General features: G+C 48.1%; 1 protein-coding gene across 2 annotated transcripts; it reads right to left on the bottom strand.

Moving 5' to 3' along the window:
* Positions 1-1,309: 1,309 nt before the first annotated feature.
* On the bottom strand, positions 1,310-20,872 carry SMIM10L3 (small integral membrane protein 10 like 3). Of its 2 annotated transcripts, none has more exons than XM_003832948.5 (2): positions 20,444-20,859; positions 1,310-3,133 (listed from the first exon to the last, which is right to left on the bottom strand). In XM_003832948.5, the coding sequence occupies exons 1-2, from the start codon at positions 20,627-20,629 to the stop codon at positions 3,113-3,115; spliced, it is 207 nt and encodes a 68-aa protein (XP_003832996.4). In that variant the 5' UTR covers positions 20,630-20,859; the 3' UTR covers positions 1,310-3,112. The 2 variants fall into 2 exon arrangements, with proteins under 2 accessions (XP_003832996.4, XP_008956647.5); XM_008958399.7 differs by having other exon boundaries at positions 3,002-3,133; positions 20,343-20,872.
* Positions 20,873-23,903: the final 3,031 nt, after the last annotated feature.

Below are 23,903 nucleotides of genomic sequence, written 5' to 3'. Positions count from 1 at the left end.
AGTCCCAGCTACTCGGGAGGCTGAGGCAAAACGGCGTGAACCCGGGAGGTGGAGCTTGCAATGAGCGGAGACCGCGCCACTGCACTCCAGCCTGAGCAACAGAGCGAGACTCTGTCTCAAAAAAAAAAAAAAAGAGAAGTAAAAGGAGGGCTTGGCAAGAAAATAGTCTCTATTTTAAAACACTTAAAACTGTCTTCATCTCATTTTGCAATCACAGTGACACCAAAAGGGCATGGCTGTTCAACAGGGTTTTAAATGCGCCACCAAGGCAGTGTCACTTAGATTAGATGGAGATGGTTTGCCTTGTAAGGACTTTTTCTTTGGGACTCTGAGCACCAACCGAAAGGATCACAAGGCAGGACTTCATTGTTTCCTGGGAGCAGAGAGTTGAGTTCAGGTCTAGCCTTATATTGTTTTTCAAGCTCTGCTTCTAATCTCGTGCATCAGCAACCTACCTCGATGTTTAAAAAAAAAAAAAAAAAAAAAAAAAAAAAGGCCGGGCGCAGTGGCTCACGCCTGTAATCCTACCACTTTGGGAGGCCGAGGCGGGCGGATGACCTGAGGTCAAGAGTTCGAGACCAGCCTGACCAACATGGAGAAACCCCGTCTCTACTAAAAATACAAAATTAGCCGGGCGTGGAGGCGCATGCCTGTAATCCCAGTTACTCGGGAGGCTGAGGCAGGAGAATCACTTGAACCCAGGAGGCGGAAGCTGCAGTGAGCCGAGATCGCGCCATTGCACTCCAGCCTGGGCGACAAAAGCGAAAACTCCGTCTCAAAAAAAAAAAAAAGTATTAGGGGGTCGGACGCAGTGGCTCATGCCTGTAATCCTAGCACTTTGGGAAGCCTAAGCAGGTGGATCACCTGAGGTCAGGAGTTCGAGACCAGCCTGACCAACATGGCAGAACCCTGTCTCTAATAAAAATACAAAAATTAGCCGGGGAGTGGTGGTGGGTGCCTGTAATCCCAGCTACTTGGGAGGCTGAGGCAGGAGAATCACTTGAACCCCGGAGGTGGAGGTTGCAGTGAGCTGAGATCAGGCTATTCCACTCCAGCCTGGGCAACAAGAGTGAAACTCCGTCTCAAAAAAAAATAGCTGTCCACAGTGGCATGCAACTGTTGTCCTGGCAACTTAGGGGGCTGAGGTGGGAGGATTGCTAGAGCCCAGGAGTTCAAGTTTATAGTAAGCTATGATCACTCCACTGCACTCCAGCCTGAGCGACAGAGCAAGACCCTGTCTCAAATAATAAAAACTATCAGGACGACGACGGCATTAATAAAAACACAAGAAGAACCAAGACCACACATATAAAATAAGACATATTTATTAAGCTAAAGAACAAATTTTATTTTTCATTTTCCCCAAACACTAAAATAGCACATGGCATAGTAATTCAGCACACAACATAAACTGATATATGCAATCGATAATCCCGAAAATGTTTAAGTCTCACTTTGGGAGTCTTTAAAAACTTATGTCCCTAAATGACCTTTATTAAAGTTATCAACAGACGACAACAGGAGTCACCTTGAAAAATTTTAGGGTACAGGATACTGCAATTCTTAGAATCTGGGAAACTTTTTATGTGGGAAATAACTCGATTTGCTTCTCTGTAACTGAGCTACTTTTTTCTCGAGCTCATTTTTGTTTAAGGTAACACTGCTAGGGTTCTGAGTTTGAGAAGGGATCTTCTAAAGGTAAACTTAATACTGCAACTTTCACCACAGGGCCTCGTCTAAACTGCATTTCAAGTGGAGGGAAAGGGGTGTGAGAAGTGAAATCGAATTTTGCTGCCGACCAAAATCATTCTACAAAATGTAGACATGGTAACAGCTTACCACGAATTCAGCAAGATTTAACGCCAGGTACAGTGGTGTAGACTTTACAAGTATCCACTTCCATTGGGTGATCAGACAAGTCAAAAGGACACACAGGATTTGGGACAGTAGCCCTTTAGAATGGATGTTGAAGACAGAACTTCATGGTAAATCCGTATGTTCTAATCTGGTATTTATACAGGCTATGATCATCTCCTGAAATGTTTCCCAATTCTGTATATGTCTTTTAAAGCACAATTTAACACATGCCAAAAAAGTTCCTTCCGCATCAACCGGCTTTGAATTTAAACTCAATTTACTTTAAGTCTGCCAGGTCGTACAAAACTACAGCAGGAACCTAAGGGCTGCACAGTTTGCATCCAGACTTAATGCGAAAGAAATCATTCTAAGACAACTCTTAAAATTAATCTATTGGTATTGTTCTGCTTGTACCTTAACTATGGCATAATGTATTTGCTAATTCAAAAGGTTGCAGAGCCAGTAACCCCAGTGTTATCTGCAGACCATCTGAGGTGCTTTTAAGCATTTTCTTGAATTCTATTGTTTGCTTTGAAAACATGGGCTTTAAACGGTCAAGGAAAATGCGTTTTGTCTCCTCACTCAGGAGCACTTCGGCATACACGTGCAGTGTTGCAGACAGGACGGAGTGCAGGCAAGCGGGTTCCAACTCAGAGCCCAGACCCTTGGGAAAAGCACTTGGTGGGTCTTCCTGGAAACTTCCCATTTCTGGCAGTTTTTGATGGCGTGGCAGTCGTGACACCCGAGGCTCTCCTTTGGGGCACTGTCCTCTGTGGCCGTCAGTGGCCCTGGGCCCTCCTCCCAGCCAGTCTCGCCGCCCCAGAGCTTCAACACCACTGCAGGACACCCGAGCAAAACACTCTGTTGGAGCAGGGAACAAACCCACGGCTGTGCTCGGAGTGGCTGCTGAGGCTGGATTTCTTCTTACTGATTCTCTCACATATGGAAGCACTGGGCTGCCACTGTGAAGCCAGAGGCCAGCCCCGCTCGGATCCTTTCTCATTTCCAGTGATAATGCCTCACTTTGTGAATTTCCATCAACCACAGGCTTATTCATCCAGGAGGGTGCATCTGCAGGCCAAGGGCCCTCCGGCATTCTTTTCTTAAGGCTGCATGATAGCTTGTCCGAGTCACCTCCTCCGGCCTGCTGCACTTGTGCCAGGCAGGTGCCGAGGGGCCCTCTTCTGTCCCTCATGCTTTGTGTTCTTGGATGCGGTGGGCCTGAGGTCACGCCTTCGTCAGTCTGGGAGGGCCTTCAATGGATCTCAATATGAACCTAGAAAAGGGAATCAAATTAAAGTTCTAAAATGAAGACACATGGGTCTTAAGAGCATCTACACCCACCAAATATTTCCTAACAAACACTGAGATCTTTATGACAGTCTCCAGTACAGGGTTTCACCATATTGGTAAGGCTGGTTTTCAACTCCTGACCTCAGGTGATCCACCCACCTCAGCGTCCCAAAGTGCTGGGATTACAGGTGTGAGCCACCATGCCCAGCCGTATTATGGTTTTTGTTTTTTTGAGACAGAGTCTTGCTCTGTCGCCCACGCTGGGCGACCAGTTGCATGCCACCAAGCCCGCTAATTTTTTGTATTTTTAATAGAGACAAGGTTTCACCAAGTTAGCTGCGATGGTCTCCATCTCCTGACCTCATGATCCACTCGCCTTGGCCTCCCAAAGTACTGGGATTACAGGCGTGAGCCACCACGCCCGGCCTAGTGGAGAACATTTCGTGGGCTTAGTTCCCCACCCTCAAATTAGCAAATAATAGAGGCTTTTTTTTTTTTTTTTTGAGATGGCGTTTCGCTCTTGTTGCCTAGGCTGGAGTGCAATGGCACGATCTCGGCTCACTGCAACCACTACCTCTCAGGTTCCAGCGATTCTCCTGCCTTAGCCTTTTGAGTAGCTGGGATTACAGGTGCCTGCCACCATGCCCAGCTAATTCGTTTGTTGTATTTTTAGTAGAGATGAGGGTTCGCCATGTTGGCCAGGTGAAATTAGCCAGGTGTGATGGCAGGTGTCTGTAATCCCAGCTAGTCGGGAGGCTGAGGTCGGAGAATCGCTTGAACCCAGGAGGTGGAAGTAGCTGTGAGCCGAGATCATGCCACTGCACTCCAGCCTGGGCGACAGAGCTAGACTCCATCTCACGGAAAAAAAAAAAAAAAATTGCAAAAAGGCTTTGAAATGAACAAAAAATAACATGACTGGGCATGCTACCTAGTGCATCCTTCAGGTTATGTAATTTTATAGGGACCAGCACCTTCATTGTCTCTGAGCTGCTTTACAACCCTGTCATTTGCCCAAAACCTTAAGAGTAAGGCAAAAAAGTTCCTGTCCAAAGAAAATAGTCTAATTAGCTTAATTAAACTAATTAAATTAGTCTCATGGAATGTACTGATTACTGCCCTATGGATACTGACCAGCTTTGCATCTATCTGTAAACTCACTTTCGAGTGTTGTCTGAATTTTCCTTTAAACTGGTTGTAACATCATATTAGTTCCCTTATTGACAAGTTAAATGTAATTTTGACACATGATGTGTTCACTTAAAAAACACCACCACCCTCAGCCAGGCGTGGTGGCTCATGCTTGTAAACTCAGCAGCTATAGTCCCAGATTCTCAGGAGGCTGATGTGGGAGGATTGCTTGAGCCTGGGAGGCAGAGGTCGCAGTGAGCTGAGATCGAGTCACTCTGCCCTCCAACCTGGGCAATGGAGTCAGACCCTGTCTCAAAAAATAAAAATTAAAATTAAAAAGCAGCAACACTGAAAGGATCAGCTACAGCTCAAAGTGGCTGACGGAGATGGAGAAATGCCAGGTAGGAAACTGCTGTTTCTCTAATCTTATGGAACTAGGAGACTCTTAATGCTAAATGGATGTATAACCGCATTAAGATTTGTTATAAATTTTGGCCAGGCGCAGTGGCTCATGCCTGTAATCCCAGCACTTTGGGAGGCCAAGGCGGACAAATCATGAGGTCAGCAGTTCAAGACAAGCATGGTCAACATGGTGAAACCCTGTCTCTATTAAAAATAGAAAACAGCCAGACGTGCTGGCGGGTGCCTGTAATCCCAGCTACCAGGGAGGCTGAAGCGAGAGAATTGCGTGAACCCGGGAGGCAGAGGTTGCAGTGAGCCGAGATCCCACCACTGCACTCCAGCCTGGCGACAAAGCAAGACTCCATCTCAAATAAAAAATCAAAAAAAAAAAAAAAAAAACACTGGGGAGAAAATGAAGGATGCAATTATTATTAGAGGCTGAAGGAGAAAGCAGGGAGAGTTTAGAGAAAGAGACCCCGGGCCATGTCACAGGGAGCCGGTGATTGCAGCCAGCCGAGAAGCTTCAGCAAGGACAGGATGGCTGGATTTGCATTTCAGATAAATTATTCTGGATACACTGTGATGGACAGACTGCAAATGGTTCAGAATAGACACACTAGTTAGGAGGCTGTTCCACAGAGCAGGAAAAAGAAAGAAAGAAGGCTGTGATCATAAGGAGGGACAGACTAAAGTTTCATATTGTTGTTGTTGCTGTTTTTGAGACGAGGTCTCACTCTGCCACCCAGGCTGGAGGACAATGGCGTGATCACAGCTCACTGCAGCCTTTAACTTCTGGGCTCAAGCAATCCTCCTAATTCAGCCTCCTGTGTCACTGGGACTACAGGCAGGCACCACCATACCTGGCAAATTTTTTTTTTTTTCAGAGCAGGAACAGAAGTTTATTACAAAGCTCTAGAGTGAGAAAGGAAAGTGCACTTCGAAGAGATCCAAGTAGGTGACTTGAAGAACAAGTGTCTTTTTTTTTTTTAATAGAGACAGGGTCTCCCCATGTTGCCTAGAGTGGTCTCGAACTCCTGGCCTCTTTTTTTTTTTTTTTTTTGAGACAGAGTCTTGCTCTTTTTTTGCCCAGGCTGGAGTGCAGTGGCGCTATCTCAGCTCACTAAAAGCTCCACCTCCCGGGTTCACGCCATTCTCCTGCCTCAGCCTCCCGAGTAGCTGGGACTACAGGCACCCGCCACCACACCCGGCTAATTTTTCGTATTTTTAGTAGAGATGGGGTTTCACCATGTTAGCCAGGATGGAATCTATCTCCTGACCTCGTGATCCGCCCACCTCGGCCTCCCAAAGTGCTGGGATTACAAACGTGAGCCACCGCACCCAGCCGAACTCCTGGTCTCTTAAGTGCTCCTCCCACATCAGCCTCCCGAGTAGCTGGGATTACAGGTGTGTACCACTGTACCCAGCTAAAGTATTTTTTTAAAGTTGTTGACTGGCTGGGTGCAGTGGCTCACGCCTGTAATCCCAGCACTTTGGGGAGGCCTAGATGGGTGGATCACCTGAGGTCAGGAGTTCAAGACCAGCCTGAACAACATGGTAAAACCCCATCTCTACTAAAAATACAAAAATTAGCTGGGCATGGTGGAGCATGCCTGTAGTCCCTGCTACTCGGGAGGGTGAGGCAGGAGAACAGCTTGAGTCCCAGAGGCTCTGTCTCAAAAAAAAAAAAAAGAGATGGAGTCTCACTCTGTCACCCAGACTGAAGTGCAGTGGCAGGATCACAGCTTACTGCAAACTCTGCCTCCTGGGTTCAACAATTCTCCTGCCTCAGCCTCCCAAGTAGCTGGGACTACAGGTGCACACCGCCACGCCCGGCTAATTTTTTATATTTTGGTAGAGACGGGGTTCCACAAGTTGCCCAGGCTGGTCTCAAACTCCCGAGCTCAGGCAGTCCACCTGCCTTGGCCTCCCAAAGTGCTAGGATTACAGGCGTGAGCCACCACGCCCAGCCTGGATAGTTAGTTAGTTATTTTGAAATGGAGTTTCACTCTTGTTACCCAGGCTGGAGTACAATGGCACGATCTCGACTCACTGCAACCTCCACCTCCTGGGTTCAAGTGATTCTCCTGCCTCAGCCTCCTGAGTAGCTGGGATTATAGGCATGTGCCACCACGCCTGGCTAATTTTGTATTTTTAATAGAGACGGGTTTCTTCATGTTGGTCAGGCTGGTCTCAAACTCCTGACCTCAGGTGATCCACCCGCCTTGGCCTCCCAAAGTGGTGGGATTACAGGTGTGAGCCACCGCACCCAGCCAGTGGTTATTTTTTGAGACAGAGTCTCACTCTGTCACCCAGGCTGGACCGTAGTGGTGCAATCTCAGCTCACTGCAACCTCCACCTCCTGGGTTCAAGCGATTCTCCTGCATCAGCCTCCCAAGCTGCTGGGATTACAGGAACCCACCACCATGCCCAGCTATTTTTTTTTTAAATGGAGTCTCGCTCTTGTTGCCCAGGCTGGTGGGCAATGGCACAATCTCGGCTCACTACAACCTCTGCCTCCTGGGTTCAAGTGATTCTCCTGCCTCAACCTCCTGCGTAGCTGCGATTACAAGCGCCCGCCACCACGCCTGGCTAATTTTAGTTTTTGTATTTTTAGTAGAGATGGTGTTTTGCTATGTTGGCCAGGCTGGTCTTGATGTCCTGACCTCAGGTGATCTGCCCGCCTCAGCCTCCCAAAGTGTTGGGACTACAGGTGTGAGCCTCCATGCCCAGCCTAGCCGTTATTAATATGTGAGAAAATATTAAAATGTCTTGGTTTAGTTCATTCTTCTTTCTTCTCCCTTTTAACATTTTCTATGTTTTATAATATGTATCATATTCTGAGTGAGCAAAATATACACTTTATGAATACTTATATATATCTTGTGGGACATGCTGAAAAGTTTTTACTGATAGAATTGTGACCATTATTCTATATAATTCACTAAAATATATTTGAACCAGGCCAGGTGCAGTGGCTCAGCCCTGTCATCCCAACACTTTGGGAGGCACAGACAGAAGGATGGCTTGAGCCCAGGGGTGTGAGACCAGCCTGGGCAACACAGCAAGACCCTGTCTCTACAAAAAAATTTTAAAAGAGTGGCCGGGAGCAGTGGCTCACACCTGTAATCCCAGCACTCTGGGAGGCCAAGACGGATGGATCACTTGAGGACAGGAGTTCGAGATCAGCCTGGTCTACACGGTGAAACCCCGTCTCTACTAAAAATACAAAAATTAATGGGGCATGGTGGTGCGCACCTGTGGTCCCAGCTACTCAGGAGGCTGAGGCAGGACAATCGTTTGAACCTGGGAGGCGGAGGTTACAGTAAGCCAAGATAGCACCACTGCACTCCAGCCTGGGCAACAGAGTGAGATTTTGCCTCAAAAAAAAAAAAAAAAAAAATTAAAAGATTAGCTGGGGGTGGTGGTGCACACCTGTAGTCCCAGTCACTTGAGAGGCTGAGGTGGGAGAGGATTGCTTGAGCCTAGAAGCTCAAGGCTGCAGTAAGCTGTGATCACACCACTATACTCCAGCCTGCGCAATTAGAGCAAGACTGTGACTCAAAAAAGAAAAGAAAAAACTGTATACATATGAACCACATAAAAGAATACAGGCCAGGCACGGTGGCTCATGCCTGTAATCCCAACACTTTGGGAGGCCATGGCGGGCAGATCTCTTGAGGTCAGGAGTTTGAGACCAGCCTGGCCAACACAGGGAAACCCTATCTCTACTAAAAATACAAAAATTAGCTGGGTATGGTTGCACATGCCTATAATCCCAGCTATTAGTCAGGAGGCTGAGACACGAGAATCACTTGAGCCCAGGAAGCAGAGGCTGCCGTGACCCAAGATGGCACCACTGTACTCCAGCCTGAGAGAGAGAGCAAGACTTTGTCCAAAAAAAAAAAAAAAAAAAAGCTGGAGTGCAATGGCACAGTCACGGCTCACTGCAGCCTCGACTTCCTCAAGCTTGGGTCATCACCTCACCTTAGCCTCCCAAGCAGCTGGAACCACAGGTGTGTGCCACCACATCCAGCTAATTTTTTGTATTTTTTGTAGAGACAATGTTTTGCCATGTCCTAGGCTGGTCTTGAACTCCTGGGCTCAAGTGATCCACCCACCTCAGCCTCCCAAAGTGCTGGAATTACAGGTGTGAGCCACCATGGCTGGCCATATTCTTTCAAACCTTACATTTATTTTGCTGATGAAAATGTGCCAAGTATGAACATTATCCTTAAACAGAAGGATTCCTAAATATATTTCAATATATGTTGAAATAGGTATTTTAATTCTTTTTTTTTTTTTTTTTTTTTTGAGACAAGAGTCTCTCTCTGTCTCGCCCAGGCTGGAGTGCAGTGCCGCAATCTCAGCTCACTGCAGCCTCTGCTTCCCGCACTCAAGCAACTCTCCTGTTTCAGTCTCCCAAGTAGCTGAGACTACAGGTGTATGCCACCGTGGCCCTGGCTGGTTTTAGCTGTGTCTTCTCCCCTTTGGGACTAGCCTTGCCAGCCCATTAATTTTGTATTTTGAGTAGATATGGGGTTTTACCATGATGGCCAGGCTGGTCTCTTAACTCCTGACCTCAGGTGATCTACCCGCCTCAGCCTCCCAAAGTGCTGGGATTACAGGCGTGAGCCACTGCGCCCGCCCAGTATTTTAATTCTCAAGAAAAACAGGTCATATAATATGGGACAGTGCTCAGAAAAATTAAGTTTCTAACCATTTTTAATAAGTCCTTGTACAAGGATTTAGCATTGTTCAGAAAGGTGAAACATTTCTAGAATTGTGTTAAAGTACTTTAAATACAGTACCATTATTTTTTTTCATTTTCCTTAGCAAACTAACGCAGTATAAGGTACCATTAGTAATCACTTATTTTATAACTCAGAAACATAAAAAAATTCATTTAATAAGGTAAACATGTATTCAATCATGATAGAATAAACTGTCCCCTGAAGTTCTTCTAGTACTTTAGTATTCAGTAATAAACTATTTAATTCTCTCATCAAAAAAATTTCAATGTTATTTATTTATTTATTTATTTATTTATTTATTTATTTATTTATTTTGAGACAGAGTCTTGCTCTGTCACCCAGGCTGGAGTGCAGTGGTGCAATCTTGGCTCACTGCAACCTCCGCCTCCCAGGTTCAAGCAATTCTCCTGCCTCACCCTCCCAAGTAGCTGGGACTACAGGCACCAGCTGCCACGCCCAGCTAATTTTTGTATTTTCAGTAGAGACATGGTTTCACCATGTTGGCCAGACTGCTCTCGAACTCCTGACCTCAGGTGATCCACCTGCTCAGCCTCCCAAAGCACTGCGATTACGGGCGTGAGCCACTATGCCCAGCCACAAAAAGACTTCAACAGGTTATCAAAAACATTTTGGCTCACAGCCCTCAACTAACCTCTTCTGGTATTAGACTGTTATACATATTACCTGTATTCTGATGGCCACAAGTAACTTCTAAATAATTTCTAGGCATATTTAAGTCATTTATGAGTTTTTTCACAGTTTTTTCTCAGTATGCTAGAGATATATTGTACCAGATAAAGCATGCCTAAGTGTATAGAAAATCAGCTCTTTTTGGCCTCCTCATGCCATGTTAATTCTACAAAATTTAAAAAACAGTGTAAATGATGGTATTACAAACAAAGGTAGCTACCAAAGCTGAGACCACCAGAATGATGGAAGGAGTCTTCAAGAAAGCATGGTTCAGGAAAAATAAAGTGTAGCCCTGGGTTCCAGAGGGTAAATCTTGCAGCCTACACCTCCCTCTGCCTCCCACCAAAGATGACAAAAGCTGAACACAAAGCCAGGGAGGTCACAGGGGCGCTGTGCCAGGGGAAACGAGGCTGTCCAGGTATACCCGATCCTCACCACAACAGAAGCGGTCACCTTCCTCCCAGCTGACCTGCCGGACAACAATGGCCTGACCTACTTAGCTGTTGCCCTCATGAGTGCTTGTACCCTCACCTTCCCTAACCCAAGCTATTCCTGGCCTCCAGGGCATGACGGTGCTGTTGCTTTGTAAACTAAAAATATCTTGGCCCCAATGTTTCTGAAAGAGGTCTGGCAAGGCTAGTCCCAAAGGGGAGAAGACACAGCTAAAACCAGCAGGGCCGCAGTGGGCCTTGAGGGACTGCTGCACGCAAGGAGAGCTCACACACGCTCCCAGATGGGCCGGCTCCACACCCCTCAGGTGTGAACGCTAGCACACCTTAACTCACTGTGCTCATGGCCCAAATGATCAGACTGGAGGTAGCAGAAACAAACCCCCGGATTTCCACACAGCCTAGAGGAGGAGAAACAGCAATGACTACACCACTTCTAAATTAGGCTGAATCATGATCACAAGGAACACACTAACATCACTGAGTTCCTGCTACTCGCCACTTGGCACGTCTAAATCACACCTGATGGCCAGGTGTGGTGGCTCACACCTGTAATCCCAGTACTTTGGGAGGCCGAGGTGGGGAGATCACTTGAGCCTAGGAGCTGGAGACCAGCCTGGGCAACACAGCAAGACCCCCATCTCTACAAAAAATTAAAAAATTAGCTGGGTGTGGTGCACACACCTGTGGTCCCTGCTACTCAGGAGGCCGAGGTGGGAGGATCGTTTGAGCCTAGGAGTTTGAGACCAGTCTAGGCAACATAGCAAGACCCCATCTCCATAAAAAATAAATCACCTGCCCCTATAAAACCAGCTGTGTACCCCTCTTTTTTTCTTTTTTTTTTTTTTTTGAGACGGACTCTCGCTCTGTCGCCCAGGCTGGAGTGCAGTGGAGCGATCTCAGCTCATTGCAAGCTCCGCCTCCCAGGTTCATGCCATTCCGCTGCCTCAGCCTCCAGAGTAGCTGGGACTATAGGCGCCCGCCACCACGCCTGGGTAATGTTTTGTATTTTTAGGAGAGACAGGGTTTCACCATGGTCTCGATCTCCTGACCTCATGATCCACCCACCTCAGCCTCCCAAAGTGCTGGGATTACAGGCAAGAGCCGCTGTGCCCAGCCGTACCCCTCTCTTAACCACTGCCCTGTCTCCCCCTCCCGGTCCCCTGGATGCTCACAGGTGCGATCACAAGGAGAGGAGAGTGTGCAGAGGCTGGGTGCCAGCTCGGGGTCAGGCAACTGACTTTCCGCAGGGAGAATGAGTCTCACTCTGCCGCCCAGGCTGGAGTGCAGCTGCACGATCTCAGCTCACTGCAACCTCCACCTCCTGGGTTCAAGCAATTCTCCTGCCTCAGCCTCCTGAGTAGCTGGGATTACAGGCATGCACCACCATGCCCAGCTAATTTTTGTATTTTTAGTAGAGATGGGGTTTCTCCATGTTGACCAGGCTGGTCTCAAACTCCTGACCTCAGGTGATCCGCCCGCCTCGGCCTCCCAAAGTGCTGGGATTACAGGCATGAGCCACCGCGCCCGGCCCCTCCCAGGATTCTGTGAAGATTCGATGTATGAGAAGCAGCCAGAATCTTCTCTGACTACTCTTCTCTGACTAGCATCCTAAGGGCATCCCAGCTGCTGTTGATCAGAATCAACAGCAGCTACTATCATCATCATGACCAAAAGTGTTTCAGGGAAGGACAAAACGCTGCTGAGAAGGTTGGTGCGGTGGAGGACGGAGAAGCGACCACTGCATGTGTGTACAGACACAGCCCCAACATGGGTAAGTACACTTCAGTGGAAGGGCAGAGGCCGTGCCATACCTGGAGTCAGCTGAAGCACGGAGGCCGTGCTGCACCTGGAGTTGGCTGAAGGGCAAATACAGACCACCCACAGCTTCCCCAACATTGCCAGGGAGGGAATTCAGGATAACAGACTCGAAGGAGGGCAGGTTGACAATGACTTAAAAAATTATGAGTGCTGGCTGGGCGTGGTGGGATTATTCCCAGCACTTTGGGAGGCCGAGGCGGGCGGATCACGAGGTCAGGAGATCGAGACCATCCTGGCTAACACGGTAAAACCCTGTCTCTACTAAAAATACAAAAAATTAGCCGGGCATGGTGGTGGGCACCTATAGTCCCAGCTACTCGGGAGGCTGAGGCAGGAGAATGGCGTGAACCTGGGAGGTGGAGCTTGCAGTGAGCCGAGATGGCGCCACTGCACTCCAGCCTGGGCGACAGAGTGAGACTCCATCTCAAAAAAAAAAAAAAAAAAATTATGAGCGCTGTCATCCTGCCTAACACAGTGAAACCCTGTCTCTACTAAAAAAAAAAAAAAAAAAATTCAAAAAATTAGCCAGGTGTGGTGGTGGGAGCCTACAGTCCCAGCTACTCGGGAGGCTGAGGCAGGGGAATGGCATGAACCCAGGAGGTGCAGCTTGCAGTGAGCCGAGATCGTGCCACTGCACTCCAGCCTGGGCGACACAGCAAGACTCTGCCCCAAAAAAAAAAAAAAAAATGAGTGCTGGCCAGGCACAGTGGCTCACCCCTGTAATCCCAGCACTTTGGGAGGCCAAGGAGGGTAGATCACGAGGTCAGGAGATTGAGACCATCCTGGCTAACACGGTGAAACCCCGTCTCTACGAAAATACAAAAAATTGGCTGGGCGTGGTGGCGGGCGCCTGTAGTCCCAGCTACTCAGGAGGCTGAGGCAGGAGAATGGTGTGAACCGGGAGGCGGAACTTGCAGTGAGCCGAGATCGCGCCACTTTACTCCAGCCTGGGTGACAGAGCAAGACTCCGTCTCAAAAAAATAATAATAATAATTATTATTATTATTATGAGCACTGTCATCCTGGCTAACGTGGTGAAACCCTGCCTCTACTAAAAAACATTTTTTTTTAAATTAGCCAGGTGTAGTGGTGGGAGCCTGTAGTCCCAGCTACTCGGGAGGCTGAGGCAGGGGAATGGCGTGAACCCAGGAGGTGGAGCTTGCAGTGAGCTGAGATCGCGCCACCGCACTCTAGCCTGGGCCACAGAGCAAGACTCTGTCAAAAAAAAAAAAAAAAAAAAATTATGAGTGCGCGCCAGGCGCAGTGGCTCACCCCTGTAATCCCAGCACTTTGGGAGGCCAAGGTGGGTAGATCACCTGAGGTCAGGGGTTCAAGACCAGCCTGGCCATCATGGTGAAACTCTGTCTCTACTAAAAATACAAACATTACCCAGGCATGGTGGTGGGCACCTGTAATCCCAGCTGCTTGGGAGGCTGAGGCAGGAGAATCACTTGAACCCGAGAAGTGGAGGCCACAGTGAGCCAAGATCACACCATTGCACTCCAGCCTGGGTGACAAGAACAAGACTCCATCTCAAAAAAAAAATTGCAAGTGCTGAAAACCTTTGATTCAAGATTCTAAAGATTTTCTGCCACACATTCAATGAGCAATCACTCATTAAGAACTTACCCTACGCCAGGTGCCAGGTGCTGTTCTAGGTGCTGGTATTAGGTTGGTATACCAAGCAGACAGTCTCTTCTTAAAGCTTCATTTTCTTTCCTTTCTTTTTTCTTTCTTTTTCTTTGTTTCTTACTTTCTCTTTCTCTCTCTCTCTTTCTGTCTTACAGAAACAGTGTCTAGGCTGGGTGCGGTGGCTCACACCTGTAATCCCAGCACTCTGGGAGGCCGAGGCAGGTGGATCTCTTGAGCCCAGGAGCTGGAGACCAGCCCAGCTAACATGGCAAAACCCCGATTCTACTAAAAATACAAACATTAGCTGGGCATGGTGGTAGGCACCTGTAATCCCAGCTACTCGGGAGGCAGGAGAATCACTTGAACCCAGAAGTCAGAAGTTGCAGTGAGCCGAGATCATGCCATTGCACTCCAGCCTGGGTGACAGAGCGAGACTCTGTCTCAAAAAAAAAAGTGATCTTTTTGAAATGGTTAGAGGAGTTACATATGATCCATGAATTCTGCTCTAAGTATACAACCAAGAGAAATAAAAACCGATGTCCACACAAAGCTTACATGCAAATGTTCGTAGTAACATTATTCACAATAGCCAAAAAGTGAAAGCAACCCAAAAGTCCAACATAAAAAGACATAAAAGACAAAAACAAAAGACTAAGCAGGGCCAGGTATGATGGCTCACACTTGTAATCTCAGCACTTTGGGAGGCTGAGGCAGGAGGATTAGTTGAGGCCAGGAGTTCGAGACCACCCTGGGCAACATAGTGAGACCCCGTCTAGACAAAAAATGAAAAAATCAACCAGGCATGGTGGCACATGCCTGTAGCCCCAGCTACTCAGAAGGCTGAAGTGGGAGGATGGCTTGAGTCCAGGAGCTGGAGGCTGTAGTGAGCTATGATCGCACCACTGCACTCCAGCCTGGATGACAGAGGAAGACGCTTTCTCAAAAAAAAAAAAAAAAAGAAAAAAGAAAGAAAGAGAAAGAGAAAAGAAAAAAAAAATTGGCCAGGTGCACTGGCTTACACCTGTAATCCCAGCACCTTGGGAGGCCGAGGAGGGTGGATCCCCTGAGGTCAGGAGTTCAAGACCAGCCTGGCCAACATGGTGAAGCCCCGTCTCTACTAAAAATACAATAATTAGCTGGGCGTGGTACCAGGCACCTGTAATCCCAGCTACTCAGGAGGCTGAGGCAGGAGAATCGATTGAACCTGGGAAGCGGAGGTTGCAGTGATCCGAAATCACACCACTGCACTCCAGCCTGAGCAACAAGAGCGAAACTCCGTCTCAAAAAATAATAATAATTTTATATATATGATCTAGGACTAAGAAACACTTGATTCTTCCCACAGGCCATATAACTGAAAAGTTGTAGGCATGACTTGTTAAATTATAGCAGATTCACAGTACCATTTTTAATCTTGCTTTTACTAAATTTAGTATTTGGTATTGATTCCATTTAACTGCCTTGTATTTCAGATTCTGTATAAATAAGAAGGATGCTAACAACTCCAGGAGATTAAGGCTTGCTTGCAAATAGTATTTTAAAATCATAACCATTCTCAGTATACAACTGTCTGCATAATTTTCTCATTTAATCATCTTTCATCCTAAAGAGGTATTAACCTCCTTAAAATGCCTCACTGCCCTACAAACTAGAGATCTAGGGGGGAGGGGCTCCCTAAACAAATTTGGAAAATGGAGTTCTTTAGGCCTTATTACTCGTGAAACAGATTCTAACATTCCTGCAATGAAGAGGATGGGTATGGCTTTTTCTTTTTAGTCTCACTCTGTCACCCATTCTGGAGAGCAGTGGTGGGATCATAGCTTACTGTAGCCTTGAACTCCCAGGCACAGGTGATCCTCCCACCTCAGCCTCCCAAGTAGCTGGGACTACAGGCATGCACCACTACATTCAACTAATTTTTAATGTTTTGTAGTGATGGTGTCTCACTATGTTGCCCAGGCTTCTCAAGCTCCTGGCCTCAAGCGAGGGTAAAGCATGTTCTGAAGAAAAAGAAAAAAAAAAAAAAAGGCGTGGGGCTGTCCCCCTTATTCCTTCAGATTCTATTTCCTGTTGCACCTCCCTTTACCAGAAAGCCACAAAAATTAAAACTTCAAATCAGGTAAGTTAGTGTTTTTTCACAAATGAACAAAAACTCTAAAAGCTGCAGGGGAGTTTAAAGTAGCAGAGGTAAATATCAAGGCCAAGAAGACAGACACCCCACTCCCCACCCCCACGATGTGACATGGCTGCTTGTTGCACTTGGTCAAGCCCAAGCCTACAATCTTCACACTTGTGTCTTTTTTTACAGACAGGGTCTTGCTCTGTTGCCCAGCCTGGAGTACAGTGGCACAATTATAGCTCACTGCCTCCTCGACCTTCTGGCCTCAAGTGATCCACCTCAGTCTCCCAAGTAGCTGGGATTACAGGCATGCACCACCACGCCCAGCTAATTTTTGTATTTTTTGTAGAGACGGAGTTTCGCCCTGTTGCCCAGGCTGGTCTCAAACTCCTCAGTTCAAGTGATCCTCCCACCTTGGACTCCCAAAGTGCTGGGATTACAGGGGTGAGTCACGGCACCTGGCCCACTCAATTCTTTTTTTTAAATTTTATTATTATTTTTTTGGAGACGGAGTCTCACTGTGTTGCCCAGGCTGGAGTGCAGTGGCACAAACTTGGCTCACTGTAACCTCCACCTCCCAGGGTTCAAGTAATTCTCCTGCCTCAGCCTCCCAAATAGCTGGGATGACAGGCGCATGCCGCCATGCCCGGATAATTTTTGTATTTTAGTAGAGATGGGGTTTCACCATGTTGGCCATGCTGGTCTCAAACTCCTGACCTCAGGTGATCTGCCTGCCTCAGCCTCTCCAAGAGCTGGGATTTACAGGCGTAAATCCCACCACGCCCGGCCACCGCGCCCGGCCAGAGTTTAGCTTTCTTTTAGAAATGACATGATCAGATTTATGGGAGGTTATGTGTTTTTCTTGTTGTTAATTTTAGAGACAGAGTCTCACTCTGTTGCCCAGGCTGGTGTGCATCGTCATGATCACGGCTCACTGCATCTTCGGCCTCCTTGGCTCAAGCGATCCTCCCACCTCTGCCTCCCAAGTAGCTGGGATTACAGGCACGCACCACGACACCCGGCTAATTTATTTTTTGTACAGACTGGGGTCTTGCTGTGTTGCCCAGGCTGGTCTGGAACTCCTGGGCTCAAGTGATCCTCTCACCTCAGTCTCCCAAAGTGCTGGGATTATAGGCATGAGCCACCACACCCAGCCCTCGATCTGATTTGTTTTTTAGAAGTTGCCTCTGATTGCTTGGTGGAGATGGCAGATACTACAAAGTCCAGGCGAGTGGATACAGTAGGGTAGACTAGAGAGGTGGTTATAAATAGAGAAGCAGATATATGAAAAAGGTAACTGTTTCAATGGTAAAAAGCATACCAATTTTCACCAAAACAGCATCATGTAGCAGGTTTTCTCTTACAGCCATTCTTGTGATTTTTACAAATGACTGCAAATTACGTTACTCTAGACAAAAAGGGGAGTACAGGAGCCAAATACAGCCTGCAGACACTTTTTGTTTTGCCCTCAAAGTTTCTTTTTTTAAAATCTGTTTTTTTGGTGGTGGTTATTATTATTATTATTTTTTTTTTTGAGACAGAGTCTCGCTGTGTTTCCCAGGCTGGAGTGCAGTAGGGTGATCTTGGCTCACTGCAACCTCCATCTCCTGGGTTCAAGTGATTCTCCTGCCTCAGCCTACCATGTAGCTGGGATTACAGGCGTGCACCATCACACCTGCCTAATTTTTGTACTTTTAGTAGAGATGGGGTTTTGCCATATTGTCCAGGCTGGTCTTAAACTCCTGACCTCAAGTGATCCGCCTGCTTCAGCCTCCCAATATACAGGGATTACAGGCATGAGACACCATGCCCAGCCAAAGTTTGTTTTTTAAAAATCCGGATTGGAAATCTAAAAATCTTGACTTCTGATTTCTCTTGGTGCTGACTAGATACGGCAAATACTGGGCCCCTATTTCCGAAGGCGGTAACTGGGGAGGGCTCAGGCCTTCTCGTTTACCAGTCCCCTGACCTGACACAGGAGCACCCTTCACTCAATTCAAGCTACCTGGTGGAGGTTTTGACCCCTCTAATCAGGTATAATTTCAGAATGCTACAAGCCCTTGATCACATGAAAGTACCTCAATTTGGACCTCAAAATAAAGAGGCCAGTTAATCTCAACTCATTTACTTGAGACAGAATCTCACTGTCGCCCAGGCTGGAGTGCAGTGGCACAATCTCGGCTCACTGCAACCTCTGCCTCCCAGGCTCAAGCGATCCTCCCACCTGAGCCCCACAAGCAGCCGGGACTACAGGTGCACGCCACCACTGCCCGGCCACCATGCCCAGCTAATTTTTTGTATTTTAGTAGAGACAGGGTTTCACCCTGTAGCCCAGGGTGGTCTCAAATTCCTGAGCTTAAGCGACGCAGACACCTTGGCCTCCCAAAGTGTTGGGATTACTTACAGGAGTGAGCTACTGCGCCCAGCCATCTTAACTCAATTTGGATCAACAGCCGGTGTTAGGTTTCATGTTAATTATCATCACCTGTGTCAGGCACCAGCCACCTGAAGACCTGCTACTGGGACAATCATACTTTGATATGGCCAAACCGACGTTAGAAAGGGACGGCACCTGCAGTGTGGTGGTTCTACTGCTCAGACTGGTTCATTCTGCACGCCAGGGAGCAACCCAAGGACCGTCCAACTGTAAACACCCCAAAGGAGGGTCCCTCCTTCAGCACAGAGGTATGCAAATGGAATGCAAGAGGGGCTCAGGACTTGGCCAGCTTTCTTTGAGAAAGAATTCTCGAGTTGACAACCTTTCCTTCCACTAGAAAAAGTCATCTGAGGCTGGGCTCACTGGGTTCTGACTATAATCCTAGTGCTTTGGGAGGGCAAGGCAGGAGGATCACTTGAGGCCAGAAGTTCAAGACCAGCCTTGGCAACATGGGAAGACCCTGTCTCTACCAAAAAGGAAAATATAAAAGAAAGAAAAAGGCAACTGGAATTCAACGGATGTAGAAATATCAGTCTCTTGGCTGGGCGCTGTGGCTGACGCCTGTAATCCCAGCACTTTGGGAGGTCGAGGCGGGCAGATCACTTGAAGTCAGGATTTTGAGACCAGCCTGGCCAACATGGTGAAAACCCAACTCTACTTAAAAATACAAAAATTAGCCCGGCGTGGTGGCGGGCACCTGTAGTCCCAGCTACTCAGGAGGCTGAGTCAGGAGAATCGCTTGAACTCGGGAGGCAGAGGTTGCAGTGAGCTGAGATGGCGCCACCGCACTCCAGCTTGGGCAAGAGTAAGACTCTGTCTCAGGGAAAAAAAAAAAAAAAGAGATACCAATTTTTTATAGCAAAGGCGGTCTCCAGGGTGCTGGGGTGTGAGCATACTCTAACATCAGCTGAATGGTTCCAGGCCTCTGAGACGTTTTGTGCTTCCACCTCTTCCACTTTATTTTCCCTGGTCTTCACCCTCACAACTCAGTTCCACCTCTGGCCAAATTACGGTACATTTATCAAAACGCTGTTAACTTCCAATCCATTTTTAGCTTCAAGGATAACATAAAACGTCTATGCAGGCCAGATGTGGTGGCTCATGCCTATAATCCCAGCACTGGGAGGCCAAGATGGGAGGATCTCTTGAGGCCAGGAGTTCGAGACCAGCCTGGGCAACATAACGAGACCCCTTTATTATTATTATTATTATTATTTTTCAGATGGAGTTTCCCTCTTGCTGCCCAGGCTGGAGCGCAATGGAGCGATCTCGGCTCACCGCAACCTGCGGCCTCCCAGGTTCCAGCGATTCTGCCGCCTCAGCCTCCCGAGTAGCTGGGATTACAGGCACGCGCCACCACGCCCGGCTAATTCTGTATTTTTAGTAGAGACGGGGTTTCTCCGTGTTGATCAGGCTGGTCTCGAACTCCTGACCTCAGGTGATCCGCCCGCCTCAGCCTCCCAAAGTGCATTACAGGAGTAAGCCACCGCGCCCGGCCGAGACCCGTCTTTACAATTAAAAAAAAGGGGGAGGTTGCAAAGTTTGGGAACTAGAAGATTCACCCAACATTTAATAAAGGTCCTCTTCAACACCTTTCCAGCCCATGCAGTCTCGGACCCCACCTCCCGAGCTGCGGGACCTTCCCCAAGGCAAGTCGCTTAACCTGACCCCCAGTGCCGCGTTTGCAGAACGGGGATAAGGACCACCTCAGTGGATCTCCCCAAAGTAGGGTCGCACGGGAAAATGCACGGTGCTTGACATACACTCAGCTTCTAGGCAGTGGCAGTTGCCGTGGCGTCTGCATCCCGCGGGCGAGGCGGGCGCTCGGGGAGGGCCGGGGGCCGGGCAGGCACGGCTCACCCACCTGCAGGCGGACGTTGAGCATCATGGAAGCCACGATGTAGAGGTAGGGGAAGTTGATACGCAGCCGCCAGGCCAGGTCGAAGAAGATGAGCAGCGTGCGCGTCAGCCCCTTGCAGAAGACCCCATAGGAGCGAGCGGCGGCCGAGCGCGAGAGCCGGACAGCCAGGCCCGACAGAGCCGCCGCCATATAGAGACCGGCGCTCCCACAGCCCGCCCGCCCGCCCTCTCCGCGCCGCGTCGCCCCGGCAGCTGACCCTCGCCTGGCGCGCTCAGGGAGCGAGGGAGGCGGCGGCTAGACCGGCGGGCGGGCGGGCCGCAGTGGAGCGGAGTCCGCACGTCACGCTCGGAGAAGTGCCTCAGCTAGCAGCTGCCTGTACCAGCCTGGCCGCGCAGCCTGACGTCACAAAGCCAGCCACGCGCCTGCGCGGCCCACAGGCCCCGCCCCTGGACACGCCCTTGACACCTTTCTTTTTGGCAGGTAAGACGCGCATGCGCGGGAGAGGAGGCGTGGGGGTCGAGGCTGATGTGCTGTCTCCGTCCGCCCCCTACTGGTGAGTCTGAAAATGAAGACAAAGGGAGGTGATGGACGGTAGCGACGGTTGCAGACAAAGTGAATGTATTTAACGCCGCTGAACTATACATTTAAAAATGGTTGCAGTAGGCCAAGCGCGGTGGCTCATGCCTGTAATCCTAGCACTTTGGGAGGCCGAGGCGGGCGGATCACGAGGTCAGCAGATCGAGACCATCCTGGCTAACACGGCGAAACCCCGTCTCTACTAAAAATACAAAACATCAGCCAGGCGTAGTGGCGGGCGCCTGTAGTCCCAGCTACTCGGGGGAGGCTGAGGCGGGAGAATGGCGTGACCTCAGGAGGCGGAGCTTGCAGTGAGCCGAGATCGAGCCACTGCACTCCAGCCTGGGCGACAGAGCAAGACCCCGTCTCAAAAAAAAAAAAAAAAAGGTTGCAGTACTAAATCTTTTTTTTTCTTTTTATTTGAGATGGAGTTTCGCTCTTGTTGCCCAGGCTGGAGTGCAATGGCATGATCTCGCCTCCTGCAACCTCCGCCTCCCGAGTTCAAGTGATTCCCCAGGCTCAGCCTCCTGAGTAGCTGGGATTACAGGTGCACGTCACCATGCCCAGCTAATTTTTGTATTTTTAGTAGACAGGGGTTTTCACCATTTTGGCCAGGCTGGTCTCGAACTCCTGACCTCAGGTGATCTGCCCACCTCGGCCTCCCAAAGTGCTGGGATTAACATTTTTTAAATAAATCAAATAAAATAGGCCAGTTGTGGTGCCCGACTCCTGTAATCCCAGCATTTGGGAGGCCAAGGCAGGTCCATCCTTTGAGCCCAGGAGTTCAAGACCAGCCTGGGCAACATAGCAAAATCCTGTCTCTACAAAAAGTGAAAAAAACTAGCCGGGCATGGTGGTGCACGCCTGTGGTCCCAGCTACTTGGGAGGCTGAGGTGAGAGGAATCCTTGAGCCCAGGAGTTCAAGGCTGCAGTGTGGTATGATCACACCAGTGCACTCCAGTCTGGAAAACAGAGTGAGACCCTGTCTCAAAAAAAAAAAAAAAAAAAAAAAAAAAAACCTTTAGTTTCCCTTATTTTTGCAGCATTATATTTTGCCACATTTATCGTTGACATTAAAAAGCTCACTTCCTTTTTTTGGAAGCTATTTTTTCCTTTCAGTGCACATTGCATGCCCTCCTTGAGCACCGCAGTGCACATGCTGCAGAATTGTTGTTTTTCAAGCTATCCTCTTGATAAAAAGTAGAATGAAAATGTCTTTATGCAGTATCTAGGCAAATAATTTAAACATTTTAAAGGGTAGAGTCTTCGGTGGAACATTTGCCAAAAAACACAGAATCAATCTGGTAATGTGTAAACAGGCTTGAAGATCAGCTAAATTTATTCTTAGGCTTGTAGAGATTTTCACTGGTGGAAATTTGTCAGTCCTGTTTATTTGAACTATGTGGAAAGACCAGATGGGCTGAGGTAACATGTGATTATATATAAAGAGAGAGATAGGTATATGTATATGTACAGACACACACACACACACACCCAGAGTCATACACACATGCATACATATCCTCCCTGGTTACTCATTTTTATTGTCTCTAAATGCCATTGTGGCAGGGAGGCATTTAAAATTTTTATTTCAAGATGAGAGGTCTTGCTGTGTTGCCCAGTCTGGAGTGCAGTGGCATGATCACAGCTCACTGCACCCTGAACCTCCCTCGCTCAAGCCATTCTCCTGCCACAGCCTTCTGAATAGCTAGGACTGCAGATATGCGCCACCATGCTCGGCTAATTTTTTTTTTTTTTTGCGGGGGGGGACGGAGTTTCACTCTTGTTGCCCAGGCTGGAGTGCAATGATGCAATCTTGGCTCACCACAACCTCCGCCTACTGGGTTCAAGCAATTCTCCTGCCTCAGCCTGCTGAGTAGCTGGGATTACAGGCATGCACCACCACGCCCAGCTAATTTTGCATTTTTTAGTAGAGATGGGGTTTCTCCATGTTGGTCAGGCTGGTCTTGAACTCCCAGCCTCAGGTGATCCGCCTGCCTTAGCCTCCCAAAGTGCTGGGTTTACAGGCGTGAGCCACCACGCCTGGCTCATGCTCGGCTAATTTATTTTTATTTTATTTTATTTATTTATTTATTTATTTATTATTATTATTATTATTATTATTATTATTATTATTATTGGTAGAGATAGGCTCTCACTATGTTGCCCAGGCTGGTCTAGAATCCCTGACCTCAAGCCATCCTTCTACCTAGGCAGAGAGTTATTTTAACAAGCCATTCGGTTGCTGTAAACAATGGCAAGCAAAATTACCACAACGCTAAACTGGGCAAGGTAAGAAGCCTGTTGTAATGAGATGCAATGAGAGGTCAAAGAGACACATGGGAAAGCTAACAATATTTGAGGTATATCTGGGTTAATTGTTCCAAACTACAGTGCCGGCTGGGAAATCAGCCTAGGTTCCTAACCTAGCATTCAGCTCAGCCCAGTGTCACTGAGCATCTTTGGGAATACATTTTCCTCATTGTGGTTTGAGAAAAAAACACAGACAGAACTAATTATAAATCAGTGTGAGCCAAACACAGTGGCTCATGCCTATAATCCCAACACTTTGAAAGACCACGGCCTTCAATAATTATCATTATTAAAAATAATATTTTTGTTTTTTGAGACAGAGTCTCGTTCTGTCACCCAGGCTGGAGTGCAGTGGCACGATCTCAGCTCACTGCAACCTCCACCTCCTGGGTTCAAGTGATTCAGCCTCCTGAGTAGCTGGGATTACAGGCACCTGTAATCCCAGCTACTCATGAGGCTGAGGCAGGAGAATCATTTGAACCTGGGAGGCAGAGATTGCAGTGAGCCAAGATCGCGCCATTGCACTCCAGTCTGGGCAACAGAGTGAGATTCCATCTGTAAATAAATAAATATA

Source organism: Pan paniscus, chromosome 6, assembly GCF_029289425.2.
Source record: "Pan paniscus chromosome 6, NHGRI_mPanPan1-v2.0_pri, whole genome shotgun sequence".
Taxonomy (NCBI): domain Eukaryota; kingdom Metazoa; phylum Chordata; class Mammalia; order Primates; family Hominidae; genus Pan; species Pan paniscus.
Note: the sequence above shows the minus strand (reverse complement) of the source record. Positions and strands in the feature narration are given on the sequence as shown.

Excerpts from the sequence above, each read along its gene's own strand:
- SMIM10L3 (XM_008958399.7), bottom strand. The coding sequence starts at position 20,629 with ATGGCGGCGGCTCTGTCGGGCCTGGCTGTCCGGCTCTCGCGCTCGGCC.